Below are 17279 nucleotides of genomic sequence, written 5' to 3' on the forward strand. Positions count from 1 at the left end.
GATACCTAGGGACATTGTAGGGAAGTTGACGCGGCGGAATGCAGATCCATGACATCAGACTAGTGGAAGGGGTACCTGGACCCTTGCTGCTGGATGGCGCCTTGTGTTTCCGAGGGCGGAGAGAAATGTAACCCCATAACCAGTGAGCAAAAGGGATGAGAGACGCAGATTGATGGCTTAACGCACTGCCGGAGAGATCAAACTGATATGCAAGCCAAAGCTGTAAAGCGCCGATGAACCGCAGGATAAAAAAATAGGCTGAAATCACAGCCAAGAGGGGGTAGAACCCGAGTGTGCGGTGTAAGTCCAGGCACAGCCAATTTTGATACTCGAAAATATCCTTGGCCGCTTTTCTTCCTTGTCATTCCAACTTGTTGGGTTTGGCAGGAGTTGCAAGGCGATCAGCTAAGTCGTTGACCGGCAATGATCTTTGAGCGATGTACCAGAAGGGTTCCTTCGAGTGACAATTCAGACAAAGATTTGCAGGTCAAGTCACAAGAGTTGCAAATCAGTACCGAACTCGGTGCCCTGACCGACACCGCTCAAGGATCGGTCCAACGAATAGACAGTGGTCAACACTGTATTATAATAGTTGGTCGGTATTAGAAATTCTGTCGCAGTTGTGTTCAACCTGCAACAGCATCTTTTTGGTGAGTCTCGGTGGGCACTTGGAGGGTCCAACACAACAGAAAACGGCCAGCCCAAACCCAATCACGATGCTGTATCAAAGATGGAATGGTTGGCGCGAAGAGAAAAACCGTCGATCTCCAACAAACAGGAAGAAAGGGTTGAAAAGTTTATTCGCTGTCAGAGAAGACAGCCGGCCGTGCTCTTGTGAGCCCAGCAACGGCTGTCATAGTGGACATGCTCTGAATCTTAGAAGGTCGCCTCTCCGTTGAAAGTCCTCAGAACCCTCTGAAACCCACCGAGGCTGGTTAGTTGATAGGCACTCAGCGTCTATTGCAGGGATTCAGCCTCTAGAAGCGGGCCTCAACCGTGGTCTGCAAGGGCCAACAATTGCGTCACGACTGAGTGCTGATCGGCCAAGTTCTGTCAGGCCTTCTCACGAGGAGGCTTGGCCTTGGGGGTTCTGAGGCTCGGGTCGTTTCCCTGTGGTCGTCTAAACTCTTGGCCTACCTAGGGGCGGGGGGGTTTGTTTGTTTTTCAAATTAGGCAGGGTGATTTGATTGACATTGTGAAAGTGGTTATATGAGTAAGGAGCACGCACGGTAATACTCATGGTGAGGGGTTTTTCTTGATTTCGTTAAATAACGACGTTCGCGAATTGCAAAGCCTGTGGTGTTGAAAATGAACATCTCAATATTGGATGCGGCATGAGGTCAGTCTTTCTGTGGAGGAGATACGTACCTCTGCCAGTCCTGCACCTAGTAGATGGCAGGGCCAGTGAGGTGAGCTTCCATAAGCTTCCTTCCATTTGGGGGCTGTCGACTCGCGTGGAAGAACGCTGGTGCCACTGTCATCCAATCCAAGGATGCTGTTTCCTGCTGGACCGCGACATTGGATGCCTGGGTCAGGATACCCGATGACAGATGCCTGCATAAGTAGAATCCCATATATTTTAACGCGATAAAACACTTGTCCCAGGGTGGTCTTTGCCGTACCGAGGGGCGTCGATCTCAAGTCTCATGACTCCCGTTCTGTCGTCACTTTCCTCATTTGGCCCCCCAAGTCCATTGTATCTTTCCAAGGGTCTTCTCCCATCCTCATCCTTGGTAGACACGCTAGAGGAGGGAAGAAAACTCAGGACCTTAATCCTAAATGACAAAAAGACTGAGGTAAATTTGTATAAATTTAAGATGTATTTTACTGAGTTTATTTTGATACTCTATAGTAAGGTCTGGTGTTTTCTTGCACCCTGAGGACACGATGATACTGTAGCTGCCCGCCTCTTGTGTCTTGTTCATTCTTCTTTGGAGCAGAGCCCATTGTTATTCGACTGCCGGTTTTCCTGGCCTTACGGAGCATTAAGTGGTACCTGCTCCTCGTGTCTGCGAACCTCCCCCAGTGGCACACTGTAGGTACTGTCGCCGTACATACAGTAGAGAGAGAGAGAGAGAACTAGAAAAATATCCCGACGCCTACCTTTCCTTAGTGAAGTAGCGATGACCCTCAGCTTGAGCTCCAGCGAAATTATCAAATTGACGAGAAATCCACTTTAACATTCCCGTCCCCATTTCGTCCATCCCCTTCCCCTCTTTTGTCTCTTCCTTTTCTGTTCTGGGTTCGCTCCTTCTTTTTCTGCTGGCCGGGTTCCTCCTTCCTGCCACCTAGCACCTGCCACCTGCCACTTCCACTCCGAACCCGACCTAACCTGCCCTGCCTGCCCTGCCCTGTCTCGCCATTGCCGTCGCTCGCCGTTGCCTTTCAAAAGAAGGGTCCTTCCTGCTTCTGCCTTGTCCGCAACCGTTGGCCGAAACTATTGCCTCCTGGACTTTCATGATTGTTTGCGCCTTGGAATATATTGCCACTGCCGGGATTGGTCATTCTGACTTATTCGTCATATTCTTTCAATTTAACTTTTAACGTTTTAACTATTTGGTTGGTCTTCTTTTTATCTCTTCTTTTTATCAGTTATCATTATTCTACCACGACTTGATTATTATTCATCTTCCAATCTGTTGCTGTTAGTTATCCCATCCCCTCTTGTTCACCCACTCCCATGCACCTGCATTTATCCTTGAATGTGACGTTGCTGCTCTATTACATTGCAGTTGCCTTTTATTTTCGCATGCTGCCCCTGCCATCAAACAATCCCAATTCTGACTCTTCGTTCTTTTCATCTGCTGACAGTCGCGCTCGCTTTTTGCAGGGTCTTCCCCCTCCGCAATTCAACAAAATCTTTCCACCACCTGCTTCGATTCTTGAGCAAACGCAGGCTAGTATTCTCTGGCCGCCACCTGCCGCCAGCATCTTCAGCTCCGACGACTAAACTATAACACCCTCGCTCAATCACACCCATTCCTCCCGTTTCGACATTACAATCCACAACTGAAGCCACCAAACCCACGATATCTTCAAACACAAGCGTTTGCGAATCTTATCTACCGCTACCGAAGCCACGATTTCAATCGCGATCAAGTTTCGAGTTCATTTGCGGCTAGTTTCATCGGCCTCTCCGCGTGCCGTCTCCGCCCTTCTAAACGCCCTCTAGAACACAATCCGGCCTCATCACACCCTTAGTGGATCCGGAATCGTTACCTCCCTCGCAAGCGTACATGCTCGGACTTCGAGACCTTTAAACCACGTGGAACTATTTGGTCTCGACTTGCCCCTCTCCACAACTCCCCTCGACGACGAGTTCACGCGACTCTTGGAACACCTACACCGACATACCATCCACCCATTGAGTCAGCTATTCAGCTTGACTTTTGGTGCCTCTTAATTACCATTATCTGTGTCGTCACACGATTGTGGATGTCGCAATAACCTCGTATATTCTGTGCGACAAGTTACGACTTATTGCGAGTTATTTGAACCCAGCGACAACCACCACTTCACTAACATACCACACCATATCATAATGGCAGTCAACGAACTCCCAAATGCTCCTGTAGAGCATCCTCATGCAATCGCACGATCAGATTCCTCCACATCATCGAGCCCTGAAGACAATAACGAACCCATTATTCACCAGCCTGTGCCTATCCGACCCAGCCTACCTCAACGGAAAAGCAGCGGCCCTCTAGTTGTCCCTCGCGACAGTTCAGCAGTTGGCCCTCTCGAGCCCGACTTTGGCCCAGATGACGTCAGGGCAATGAGCCCCAGGAGAACGAGCGAGGATCTCGATAGGATTGGAAAGGCTGCGCGCGAAGAAATGAGAAGGTAATCATTCGACAATTGAACAATTCGCTCAGAGCTATCGCTGACTTTCACAGACACGCCAAGGCATTACAGGACTCTCTTCTCACAATCTTCAACCGCATCGAAGCCGTTCGCGAAGAACATGACAAGCTTGATAACAATAACAAGTTTTTGCAAAAGTATATTGGGGACTTGATGAGCACTAGCAAGATCACAGCGACGAGTAGCCAACGCAAGAAATGAGCCTACCTCAAGACACGAGACAATGCAATGTCTCAACCTTCTACTCATAACCACCATACACCGATTCGACGGGCTAGGTGAGACTGCATCTGCATCTACGCCAACACTTTAGAAACATTCGACATTATACTTGGGATTCGCGACTTTTTAGGGCCCAGTGTGGGCATGATACCCGCGCCTTGACAGCGCAGTTTCTTGAACTCTACCTTTTAGGGCGGAGGATAAAACATTACTTTTGCATTTCATTGTACATTAACGCATTATGAAACCGGGAGCAGTTGGGATCGATCCCTCATGATGGATGGATCATCGCACGGTGGGAGCATACTGGAGCTTTGGATTTCTCGGTTTTGCATGATATTGCATCACCTGCATTGCGCTATGTCTTGTCGGGGGGTTACTGTCCCCTTTGTTTGCGCATTGGTTTGGCGTTTTGAGATTGCAGCATACAAGGACTAGGATGAATGTCTGGTGTTTTTGTATTGTACTATGGTATTGCTATACGGCTTGATTATTGTAGCTTCTATGGAGAGAAGCTCAGAGTGGAGTGACGGATATGGGTTACTGACATCTATCTGCCAGGGGGCACGGAGTGAGGTTCGTAAAAAGAGTATCATCGTTGTTTTTGAGTGAAGTGTCTTTGCTTTTGCAGAATGATACCAATGCAATGCTGTGAGTCGAGAGGAGTCAATAAAATCGATATTTCAGCAAACATTCCGATTTGATCCCTTGTGATAATTACATCTCCACCATTGGACTCAGCTTCAACTGGACTAACCCCGTTCATACAATGATATTCTGCGAACCTGCAAGATGGATAGACCGGGTATGTCCCTTGATACATTAGTGCATCCATGGATCCCATCACCAACGCAGTCTCCACGCTGGGGAGGGCCCGAACTTGACTCGGGGTTTTTTACTTGTACGGTTACCCACCCGTTGCTTGGTGCATCTAGAATTTTTCCATTAGTTGCCGTGTTGTTTCCGGGTGTGGAGAAGAGAGCTCTTCTGGAATTTTTTTGCTTCTGCGTTTCGGTGGCTGCTGATGATAAAAAGTCTGATGCCATTGCCGGCCATGGGGTCGGTCGGTTTCACCGGTGAACGATGAGTTTTATCGGTGCGAGGACAAAGTTCTTTGCATGATGGTGTTGGAGGAGGTGAAGGGACATGGGATTGTGCAGCCGAATTGTATCGGTGAGGGGAGTGGTGACGGGACCGAATATTGACGGCATTTGTCTCAGATAGACCTAGACTAGTTCCCTTGCTTATTAGCTGGTGGCAAGAATGGAATCAGTACACGATAGTATGACAGCTGAAAAGCAGGTAGATGGACTAATGTAGCTATCATATTGATCAGCTGGGGAGTTTAGGTCAAAGCTATATCGCGCTAGATGATTCGGCGAACTACGTATGTCTCAAGACTATGTTGCTGACAGTGGTCTAGACCACTAGCTACAGCCATACGGATTGTGATAGATTTCCCCTTGCTTGCATGTTTCGCAATTGTGCTACAGTTTACTTAAGACAACTTACAAGCCGAGCAAGCCTAATCGACTGTGCACAATAGGCTATAAACGAATGAACATTCTGTTATCCGATAAATACGGGCCATAAGGCATTTCGTATTGATCTAATCCCGTTTCATCTATGACTAGTAGTCGGATATCGGATGATAGCCCAGCCACTGCCAGAAACGAAAATATTCGTTCACTTAAAGACAACTCCAGATGATGTCTGTATAAATAAACTAAAGCGACAGCTGACCTGGAATGTAACTTGCGTATATACACATTCACCAACTCCATACTGGGTAAGAAAATAAATTCTAAAACGATCATCTATTTTACTCCTTGGGTTCCTTCACTCCGCCCAAGGACTACTCTACATAGATCTTATGCCCTGAGACAGAGGGCAAACAATAACCTATCCGGTACTATACCAGCGTCACTTCGCCTGAACTCCATGCCATTTGCAATAAATAACCCTACAGAAGTGCCAAAGTTGCTTTCGTTGATACGCGCAAACTGGGTTTAATCCGCTATCCAGCATCCATCGGCATCACATATCATCCAAAAAGCGGCTCGAATCATCCTGTGCATCGTGCTCAATCCATTCTTAAACCATGAGTTCATCGATAGCAGGCTTCAGAGCCCAGTGATAGAGGCACCGTGTGCTCTGTTGGTCTTCTCAAGCGTCTCATTGACAATGACCATGGTGGTTTATGACCCTTTAGTGATGAGTCTGATACGGAATGGGGGCCCGATAGATTTGATGAAATCTGATGAGAATTTTGATGGTTCTATGTCGAAATGATACAATGTTTTGAGCAGTATACGTACTTGGAAAGTGTTTCATGATGACTTATATATGGTATGTCCTGATATAAACCATGAGAGGACCATTCCAAAACGGTCAAAGTCATTTGCTACCACTATAAAATTCATGATCCGGAATGAGCACTACTATAAGCCATGGGAAGACAGGACATGATCTCATGTATATATCTAGCACACCAAGGACGGTCCCTTTTATTCTCGCCAGATGATGCGGACGGTGCAGGTACACAGTTCTTCTATATATGTGCACAAAACCAGACACTTTTCGGATCACTGACACCACAAAACCTATGGAAGGACTCTATGAGCAGTCTGATCCCGGTATGCAGAAGCCCGAGATACCGACCTTACAACCAATAACAAACGGATGCCCTATGACTCTAGACACGGAATTTGAGGAACCGTCCCTCTCGATGCTAAAAATCTTTAGTAATTATATCTCGGGTTATTCTGGTGCATTCTGTAAGACAGGAGATCGAAGCACAGAAATGATGCTGATTTCAGCCTGAAAAGAAGCCCATGAACGGGCGATCTATGATTTAAATTCTTCAGCATCATCAGCGCGAGAGTTTGGGGCACCTTTTGAGCAACACCAACAGCAGCAACTGCAGCTACAGCAGGAGCAGCAGTAGCATCGCCCGCCAACGCTCACAGCGCTTGTGTGATGCACCAAGTGTGTCCCAGGCGAAACCAAATGGGAAGAAGTGATTTCTTTCTAATAGATAAAGGACGAGAAACAAAGGATGGACGAAACAGTGAAATGGCTCTTGGAACGACTTTGTAAAGGATGAATGCGACGTGACGCCTGAACAACTACTGGAGGTCGAAGGACTTCGAGCAGAATATACAAGAAAGAGGAAGAATGCCAGCTGCCTTCAGTAGAGCGCCGAAAACCGAGAGCATGTTAACACTCAACATAGGGCCTATATCACAAACAATAGAGACGCTAAGACATACAAGCGCTCCATTTGCCATTATGTGGCCGGCAGCCCATCTCTACTCAGACGCCATCAAGAGTCGCAGAGATGCAAGACTCTAGGAGAGTTAAAACGCGCTGGGATTCTCATCGTAATAGCGTTCTTGAGGGTCTGCCGATGGACTGACTGCCATATATGATACCGACTCTTATATGCCTGATATACTCGGTATGAAAGTTCTTGTCGTTACGAGCCAGTGTTTTATTATGACATGCTCAGCGATGGACGATTGGATTCAAGCAAAATTAGCGGCTCGAATGACACCGGGAAAAGAAAATTTCTCGATAAAGTCGTTGGTGTTCTGTCTCTATTTTGATAGACTTCTTGCAAGTACTTGGCTCGTTCAGATCAACGACCTGGCAAAGACCTCCGAGATATAAAGATTCGAAGGGGGGGTGAAGAGGGTGACTCCGGGGATGAGGACCAAGTACTGCTAACGTCGTCTGTTTCCCGTGCAAGGAATGTATCCTCAGACTTCTCGAATACGGTCTTCCTCTTAACTACATCCCGTCTCCCGCAGCTGTTCTAGTTGCTGTTCCAATCCTAGGTCAAATCCAAGTGCACGTTGACGTCCAGGTCACTCGGCATCGAGGCGTTCTAGAATCAGAGAGCGTCCCAGACTTACTCTACTTTAATAATCTGTCCGAGCATCAGGCTCAGAAGCAGAAATTAAAAGGAAAATACGAATAGAGGGGCAAACATTAGATTGCAGTAGAGGGAGTAGCGCTAGAAAGTCATGTTATGCAGGAAACATGACTTGTAAGTGAGTGGCAAAGCCGTGGCAGCCACTGGCAGATGAGAAAAACTTTCGTCCTACAACATAGGGTGTTCTTTAGCAAACATCAAAACAAAAACATGAACAATAATTCCTTACATCATTATCGTTCCAGCATTACTTTTTTTTCTCAAACTTCTAAGGTTCTCTCCCATTTTCACTAGTCAAATATGCAATTCTTAGACAATAGCGGCCAGTAATCAAGCGACGCAGCAGGCTTTCCCATACGCACGAAAGAACTTACAACCTCTATCTAAACTCACCAAGCAGCAGTCTTTCCACTTCCTGTCACCAAGCCAACACATCCACGTATGACCACCTCATCTCTCAACCTCCTCACCTCACACCCAAGACCAGCCCTTCCCTCAACACCGCATCTCCCAAAATCCCAATGCCCTCAAGAACATCCAAACTCTCCCGTCGCGAATATAAACACCGAAACTAAGCGACCTTGCCAATAAGAGGACGACACGCCCCGGCCCCGTTGGCCAAGTGGTAAGGCGTCGCACTCGTAATGCGAAGATCACTGGTTCGATTCCAGTACGGGGCATCGTTACCCCAGCTGTCTGAGACAGTTGAATCCTCTGTTTTTGCACCCTCAAGATATTGATGTACCGTGTCTTTTTGCCTGGTTGTAGAATTAGAGCTAGATAGAACCTGGGGTTGGCCGCTTGGTTGTCATTGGCTGGCCCTTATTTGTGATTTCTCCTTTTGGTAACTGTTCACTTGATGGGTGTAGCTGTATGCAGTAAGACAACGCTGATATGATTCCAATTCGAAATGACACTCATTATTATACACCTATATCTAAGCAACTATCCTTCCCCTTTCCCTCTTGGGCTCTTCGCTCTCCAACACCAACGGTCCTCCTCCAGGCCCGCTCGCATCTAAGCTAACCGTCACACCCTTCCTCTCACCCACAGCTCGTATCGATTCTCCCAAGTTTCTAAAGTCAACTTCACACGTCTGAGTCTGATTTTCAACTCCATCTTTGATCTCTCGGATCTCAATACCAGGATATGGTAGCCATCCTTCCCGAAGGGGAATCATGATGAGCGGAATCTCAGCTTCTGTATCCGATGTTGAGGATAGAGGGTCCTTCTTTGAACCTGGAATCACAAAGTGACCTTTTCGACGGCCACCGAGAAGCCATGTATCTCCTGGGGCAGCGACTTCATAACTGTACTCTGTATCCTTCTTGTGCTGCATCTCAGTGTCCCAGATCTGCGTCCACCTAAGATGCAGTGTAGCTGGGAGCATCTGGTTAACAGCCACAGTTGGGACAGCACCAGGTTTCTGATCCATTAATTCCGTCAATGGAGTCTGCAACTCAATATCTGCAGTGTGTAGGATAGGCAGTGAGGGTATCTCAACTGGGATGAGAAGGGTGCAAGGATTATCGGGCTGCGCTGCTGATATTTGAATCTGAGGATTGGAAGCTTGCCATTCCCTGATAGCACTCGAGATCTTCTCCGTTGCATCCACTTGCGTCCCTGGTACCCTTCCAATGCCAGCAAAGTACTTATCCCAAGGAACATCAGCCAGAAAGGCAGTGGGCACTGCGCCAAGAAGCGCAGCTCGCTCGAGGTCAATGGGTTGCAGGGTCTTGGCTTCTCTCACAATCAACGATGTGATAAGTTTCGAGAATGATGCCAAGGAAGGATCATTCAGAGCATCAAAGATGGACTTAACAAGCGCCTCCTCGATCTCCGTTTGAAGAATATTGTAGTAGAGTTTCAAGTACATAGTTCTCGCGGCTCGTTTACTCGACCTGACATTGGTCTTCCTCTTGATGCGGTAAAGCAACGTCGCCGGTTGTTTCGAGAACACCATAGTTGTATCGGCAGGAGGAACACCAAACTCAGATTCGAACAAATCTGAGGGCATCAGCTCACTCTTATACAGGCGTAGAGGGCTGTGGCTCGCTGTAGACACATTAAACCGAGAGTAAAGCGCGTTATGCTTGAAGACATCTTGCACGTTGACACCCAAAGCCAAAGAGATGGGAATGATTATCGACTTAGCAAATGTGTACTTTTGACCCGACTCGAGCGTATACGCGACGTCGGCTTTAGCGGACACATCTGCAATATCATGCTCAACCGAGTAAGGGAATCGTAGAGTGACGCTTGACTCAGCCGGGATTTCGTTGAAGTAGATGATACCACCCGCCTCGGGCTTCTTGGCAAACTCGACATCTGAGTCGACAATCTGGGCTTCAAGAGTTAACATCCGCAGGCCACCAGTAGTGGGCCTGAGACGGATCTCGCAACTCTTGATTGAGTTCCAGCCTGGATTGAGAGTGAAGTCCAAGGTGTTGTTCTTGTCTAGGGAGGTATGCCTTGTTGCAACAAGTTGCACATCAAGAGCACCATCTCGGTGGAAGATGACGACTTCGGGATGCTTGAAGATATCAGTAGTTTGTGGAGGCGGCTGGTTGATGTCGCGTTCAAAGTGAAGGAAGAGGTTGCTCGAGAAGAGTCCAAGATGATCTATCTTGTATTTTCCAGGAATGACAGACTGGAGTTGTTAGCATAGTCTTTTACTTTAGTTCGGAAAACTTACTGCGCATTCAACTGTGATGCTATTCTGGCCAGGCTGCAGAACGATGTCTCCCTTTCTTGAGAAAAGCAGCTCCTTAGTAGGCCCCGGCTCAGAAGCTGTAGCTCGCACATCTATCCCATCCAACTTGATTTCGTCCGGCAACAAACACCATAGGTTGATAGTTAAGGAGCATTTATCCTCTTTATCAAAATACTCGGGAGCACCTGCAAGTTCGATATTTGTAAAGAAGTTGGACAGGTGCACCTTGACTTGTGAAGATAACGACGAAGCCAGGTCAAACAAGTTACCCACAACACCCTTCATAGACATTGCATCCACGGGTTCGGGCTTTCCAACCCTCGATACTCTCTTTGAGCGTTGTTCTAACCTCTCCTTTTCAGCCGCACAAGACTTGGTCAATAGCTTGAGAGCAACTCGCACATAGTCATCCTTTGACTTCATCTCCCGAAGACAGTGGAGATACATGACAAGCATAGACAGCTCGAGTGAGGTCCAACCACTCTCGCCAAAGAATGGCGTTGCTCGGTAAAAGTAGGAAGAAGCAGTGCTATACTCCTTGAGATAAAAGTTGAGCACAGCGAGATCTGCCATGCTTGCTTGCACCGCGTGATCATGATTTGCAACAGTATAATGTCGAAGCGCCTTATCTGTGAGAATTTCATACAGACGATAAAAGTTCTCTGGGTTGTCAATAGCCGTCTGAAGGAGATTGTTGTTGACACCAGCGTCTAATGGGGGGATTTCTTCTGAAGTACCACTTGCGGCGGGTTGATCATCCAGACTGATTTCCTCAAAGTCTGCCTCAGCTTCTGCAATAATGGGCGCCTCTTTCCAGCCATCACTCCACCCTCGCTTTCTACCCAAGCCATCAAGAATGCTTCGTGACAGCAAATAAAGCTCGGCGCGTCTAGCGGCAAGATCTTCAAGACCCGCCTTGAGAAATTGTGATTCCTGATCATTGTTGATCTTTGGCATGCCCGGGCCTGGGAACACACCTGGGCTTAATGGGGGACGAGTCCCAGGTGCCGGACCTGTTGAAACATGAAGGGATGTAGTTCGGGCAGGATGCATCATAGTCTTGGGTTCAGGGATGGAGGACTTTTGCTCCTGACTTTGAGGAGGAGCAAGAGTTGAGGGAGGAATAGGGAGAGCTTTTGATGCTGTTTGCGCGAGGATCTGTTGAGCAACTGAGAATGCGAATGATGCAACCACATTGTCAATAACCTCAGACAAATTGGGATCGATTGGAGAGTCGTCCTCGTCAGATTTATCAGATGCCACAGCAGTCAAAATGTCTCGTCGCATAATCTGCGATACTGCCGGGATGAACTGCAGAGTCCTTCGACATATCTCACCCAGACTTGCAAGATTTTCCGTCTCCTCAGTATGCTTTGGTGGAGGTGCTAGAGGTGCGACTCCATGCAAGACAGAGTCTTGTTGCTCCTTCAGCTTGTCCAACAGATCGTCTCGTGATGACCAGGCATTTCCAAGTCGCAAGAGCAGTGCCATTTGCCGTGCAAATATGTAGCAACGAAAGTCAAACACAGAGACATCGTTGGCAAGAATCTTGTCTCTATAAGCCTTCTTCGTAGCACTGATGGGTATCTCATCGAATTGCTCCTTGATAGTCTCATTCGACTGAAGATCCACAGCCTCTTCATCTTCTGTGTTTCCACCTGGTGCTTTGGCGAGAGCGGTCTTGACAATCTCCTTGAGATCTTCGGTGTAGCTGAGCATTGCACCTCCGTGTCTCGTTGGCGAACCTTCATCAGCCTGCTCGTTCACAACAGAGTCAAGCCCAACACTGAGCTCATCATATCCCACCAAGGCGTCCTCTACTAGACCAACACTCTCAAAACCTCTTGCCAAACCTTCTTTAAGGATGAAAAAGGTACAAAAGTTCCACCCTGGTAAACTTCGTTGACCGTCTTTCTCTTTGATATCCTCTTCGTACTGTGTCACGCGCAAGTCGAATGAGGTGAGAATGAGACTCTTGAACTTGGCAATAAGCTCCGCCCAAGCGTTTTCAGCATCATGCTCATCTTCAGAATATCCCGTTGGCACCGCAGGTACCACTCTCGGTAGCTGATCGTACGGAAGATCATTGATTCCAATTCTGATCTGTGCAACTCGGTCTGGCGCCGTTTTTCCAAGGCCAGAAAAGTCGGTACGGAGCTTCTCGAAAAGAGGTGTTGAACCAGTACGCCATCGCGGGCCTGACTTCTCTGAATTGTCCTGCGAACGAGAGCTGGTTCTCGGTTGCGTCGACGCTACCGTATTGGGGAGTACCACGTGTAGAATCAAGTAATCGAACGCATCGTGCTTCTCTTGTTTGCTATTTCGTTTGGGATTGTTTGATGAAGGTATCTGAGTCTTGATCCATTCTCGTATTTCGGCACGCACGGAGGTTTTGTATGTTTCATTGTCGTCGCATCTCACCAGTAGCACCTTAAGATACGGTGTCCGTCGCAGACCAGGAATTTGATGTCGTCGTTGACTCCCAATGGCTCTCGAAGGCAAAGACTGCGTGTCTATCTGGTCAGCGGAAGACGCCTGGCCACCAAAGTTTTGCTGCTGAAAGCCATCATCGAGCGTGCTCCCTGATCGTCGAAGGGTATGAGGAGAAGAAGCTGATCCAGGGTCATCCCCCTTAAGAAGCTCAACGTGAAGCGTGTCGATAGATCGCAGAGGTCCAGCATGAGATTGCCAGTTCAAGTTTCGTAGCGGTAAACGGGGAATCAATCCAGGGGCGAGGAGTTTGTAAACATCGTGAGGATCGAAGTACTCGACTTGCGACAAGGTGTCGTGTTAGCGGACAACTCAAGGGAGGCTTAAGGTTTGCAGGGGAATAAACGCCATAGAAGCTCAAGACTCACCGGTCACTTTTGACGTCGAGAATGGCTGTTCCATGGCAAACAGCTCGAATGCGCACTTGTCATTGCTGTTTGTCCAAGTAAACAGTCAAGGTATCTCAATCGAGATGGTGTTTAACCGCTAAAGCTGTCCCGAACGAGCTCCAGTGGATAACGATGGGAGACCCCTGTTGACGTAGAGGTACCTCCCTTAGCTCATCTTCATGCGCCGGAAGCGGCATTTGTCCGGTCCCGGGCGGTGAGAGCACGTGCGCTATGTTATTGGTTGGGTGCTATGACGCTATTTTCATTTTGACGGCGGGGTGGCGGCAGAATCTTGGAGGGGCAACATTTTGTCAAGGAATTGCGACTAATAAGCGTGTTAAACTTGTTCGTTTTCTCTCATTTTCAACCCGGTTTAACTCAAACTGTGTTTCATCATGTCTTCTCTCAAGGCTGTCAAGTACACTCGGGGCCAACTCCAGGTCCTCGATCAACTCCGTCTTCCTCACGAATTTCACTACGATGATGTCTCCAACCGAACAGAGGCCTTTGACAGCATCGCAACTATGCGAGTACGAGGTGCCCCAGCCATTGCCATCGTAGCAGCCCTTGGTCTGGCTGTTGAACTTCACAATGGAAGTATCACAGCTGCAAGCGCAGAAGATACCATCTCTCAAATCGAAGAAGCTCTCGACTATCTCAAGGAAAGCCGGCCTACAGCTGTCGACTTGACCAACGCTATTAACCAGCTCAAGTCCACAATAAGAGCGGTTGGAAGCACTGCTACCAAGGAGCAGGTTATCACAGCTTTCATCGAAGAGGCTGAGAAGATCTTTGAGAAGGATCTCCAGACCAACCTCTCCATTGGTGATCATGGAGCTGAGTGGCTGCGAGCTCAGGCTGGTGCTTCTCCAGACAAGAAGATCTCGGTCCTCACACACTGCAACACTGGTTCCCTTGCTACATCTGGCCACGGTACTGCACTGGGAATTATTCGAACTCTTCAATCCAAGGACCTTCTCCAGCATGCCTTCTGCACAGAGACTCGGCCTTACAACCAAGGAAGCAGACTCACTGCTTTTGAGCTTGTCTTTGAAAATATCCCCAGCACGCTCATTACCGACTCTATGGCTGCTTCACTCTTCCGCAACCGCAAGCAAGAAAAGAACATCGCGGCTGTCATCGTTGGTGCTGACCGTGTCGTTCGCAATGGTGACACAGCTAATAAGATTGGTACCTACCAACTCGCTGTCCTCGCCAAGCACCATGGAATCAAGTTCATTGTCGCTGCTCCTACAACCAGCATTGACCTTGAGACAGAGACTGGTGATGGTATCAAGATTGAAGAGAGAAAGAAGGAGGAGCTTACACAGGTCACGGGTGCTGTGATCAAGCCCGATGGGACCGTCGATGAGAGCAGCAAGGTCCGTGTTGCCACCGCTGATCAGCGAATCAATGTGTGGAACCCTGCCTTCGATGTCACTCCCGCCGAGCTCATCGACGCCGTTGTCACAGAGAAGGGCGCCATTGAGAAGGGACCAGATGGCAACTTTGACTTCAGCAAGATCCTGCCTGAGCGCTGGGCCAAGATCACTGGTGCATGAACCAGCTTTACGATTTCGTATTTCATTTGAGCGGGCTATCATATCCAACATTAGACTAGAGCAGCGGAAAATTGGCTTTCTATTTATTGCTTCAACGCATGAAGAATCAGCTTTTGGTATCCTTCAACGGCAGTTTCAAGATCAGCAACGGTCAAGTTCTCCCTCGCGCCATGTGCAACAAGAATGTTTCCTGGACCGTAGAGGTACCTCGTGTGGTCACCTTTGAGGTTGGGAATGTCGGTTCCGTAGTTTACGGTAATTTTCTCAAAGCCTGGACCTATTAGCGACGCTCCCAAAAGAATTCGGTGTACGTACCATCGACATCGCAGTTTGCTTCCACAGGTCCGTACCCGTGGGTGCAGTCGAAGATGAAAGCATCCTTGTCAACCTCGTCAAAAATGGCTTGGATCTTGTCATGAACGATGACATGTCCATCAGCCTGCTTTCCGCTCGCAACTCGCACAGCCAGTCCAACCTTGGCCTCCTCAGGAATGACATTAGCGGCCACGCCACCATTGAATCGACCAATGTTGACAGTGGTGTTACCAAACAGCTCGCTGCTACCAAGATCGGTATCGAGCACTTTAGCGAAGGCTCGAATCATCAGCTCGTTGGCTGACTTGCCGAGCCATGGGTAACCACTGTGGCCGGGGAAGCCCTTTGTGGTAACGTCGCAACCCAGCATGCCCTTGTGTCCGCAGGCAAGCTTGAGCTCAGTAGGCTCTCCAAATATGACAGCGTCGAGGCTGTATGGAAGCTCCTTGGTCTCAATGGCCTCGCTGAAACGGCGCATGCCGTCGCCCTTGACCTCCTCGCCGACAACGAATAGCAGGACGACTTTATGGGGATCGATCTTTCCGTGCTCGACGAGGTTCTCAACTGCAGTGATTTGAGCAGCAACGCTACCCTTGGCGTCTACACTGCCTCGGCCGGTGATCATGGTCTCTTTTGTCACTTCCCCATCGTCAATTCCATATGGGATATGCGGCGGAACGACATCAATGTGGCTGCTCACACAGACCTTGGGATCGAAAGTCTTCTTTCCGTCCTGTCGCCAAGCCAGTACATTGAACCTCGGCTTTCCTTCCGGCGTATTGTCAAAAGGCTCAACTTCCTGACGCGAAGTAGTGTATCCCTTCTTCTCAAGATATCCCTCAAGCCAAACTCCCACATCATGTTCAGTTCCAGAAACCGAGGATGTCTCAATAAGAGACTTGTGCAAGCTCAATAGCTCGGATCGGTACGAAGGCGCATCGTCGTTACTAGCAATGGCGTCGGAGGAAGGCTTTTGGTCATAACCTCCAAGAACCTGCTGCCAATCGAATGCAATGGCCAAAGAGGCCGAGGCCAGAAAACTGGCGACTGTTGCGACGCGCATCGTGGGGAAACAAAACGGGTTTGTGTAGCTTAAAGTTTTGGGGTGGAGGTTGGGGAATTGAAGAGAGCTTGGTTCAATTGAGCTCGGATATTGGTGGAGAAGGGCGGAATGACGCAAGTGGCCGATGTCGGGTTGTCTGGGGTACCTGGATGGTCTGGTGAGATAAGGACGAGATAGGATGTTCTTTTGGAGAGGACCCGACAGTGGCATGATATAGTGATTGCTGGACATGGGATAACTCTATTCGGAAGGTCTATAGATCGATCGGCGAATAGCAAAACCCGTATATAAACAGATGAAAACTGCTGGGTTACCCCACAGTGAACAAACTGTCGCAGTAATACTGCAATGTTTCCTCGAACAGCTCTTCATTCGAGTTCGTTCTATGCACAATGCAATACTCTCGTATATCTCGGCTGTAGTCGGCATATGAGTGTTGCTTGGTTTGCTCATACTGGTAAGCTGGGAGACAACGTATCGACACTGGGACCTAACCTGTACCTCAACCTACCATACTGGTTTTGAACTTATGTGAAGACTTGTCAGACCAAATATGTTTCATGGCATTGGTATTCCTATGGCTTGGTTATTCAATCCTTTTTATTGATTACTCTTGGCCTCTATCTGAACGACTTTGGGTCAAAATCACGATTGTCCTTCTCTACCTGTTCCTTCGCACACTTTGCCTGGCTCGAGTGTCATGGAATTAGCAGTGAAATGCTGC

At 48.3% G+C, this 17279-nt stretch overlaps 4 protein-coding genes and 1 non-coding gene across 5 annotated transcripts; 3 read left to right on the forward strand and 2 right to left on the reverse strand.

The window, feature by feature from the left end:
• Positions 1 to 3541: 3541 nt before the first annotated feature.
• On the forward strand, positions 3542 to 4065 carry FPRO_02422 (uncharacterized protein; the record flags this gene model as incomplete). Its single annotated transcript, XM_031227478.1, has 2 exons — positions 3542 to 3843; positions 3897 to 4065. The coding sequence occupies 2 exons, from the start codon at positions 3542 to 3544 to the stop codon at positions 4063 to 4065; spliced, it is 471 nt and encodes a 156-aa protein (XP_031077911.1).
• Positions 4066 to 8631: 4566 nt separating this feature from the next.
• On the forward strand, positions 8632 to 8703 carry tRNA. Its single transcript has one exon. It is a non-coding gene; the product is annotated as a tRNA-Thr (tRNA).
• Positions 8704 to 8960: 257 nt separating this feature from the next.
• FPRO_02421 (related to TRS130 TRAPP subunit of 130 kDa involved in targeting and fusion of ER to golgi transport vesicles) lies at positions 8961 to 13628 on the reverse strand (the record flags this gene model as incomplete). The annotated part of the gene is made up of 3 exons (XM_031227479.1): positions 8961 to 10673; positions 10719 to 13507; positions 13595 to 13628. 3 exons carry the CDS (start codon positions 13626 to 13628, stop codon positions 8961 to 8963), a joined length of 4536 nt encoding a protein of 1511 aa, XP_031077912.1.
• Positions 13629 to 14010: 382 nt separating this feature from the next.
• Positions 14011 to 15177, forward strand: FPRO_02420 (putative cig2 protein (putative GDP-GTP exchange factor); the record flags this gene model as incomplete). Its single annotated transcript, XM_031227480.1, has 1 exon — positions 14011 to 15177. One exon carries the CDS (start codon positions 14011 to 14013, stop codon positions 15175 to 15177), a length of 1167 nt encoding a protein of 388 aa, XP_031077913.1.
• Positions 15178 to 15260: 83 nt separating this feature from the next.
• Positions 15261 to 16555, reverse strand: FPRO_02419 (related to Peptidase M20 domain-containing protein SMAC_03666.2; the record flags this gene model as incomplete). Its single annotated transcript, XM_031227481.1, has 2 exons — positions 15261 to 15448; positions 15493 to 16555. 2 exons carry the CDS (start codon positions 16553 to 16555, stop codon positions 15261 to 15263), a joined length of 1251 nt encoding a protein of 416 aa, XP_031077914.1.
• Between the last annotated feature and the right edge of the window lie 724 nt (positions 16556 to 17279).

Source organism: Fusarium proliferatum, assembly GCF_900067095.1.
Source record: "Fusarium proliferatum ET1 genome assembly, contig: FPRO_scaffold002, whole genome shotgun sequence".
NCBI lineage: Eukaryota > Fungi > Ascomycota > Sordariomycetes > Hypocreales > Nectriaceae > Fusarium > Fusarium proliferatum.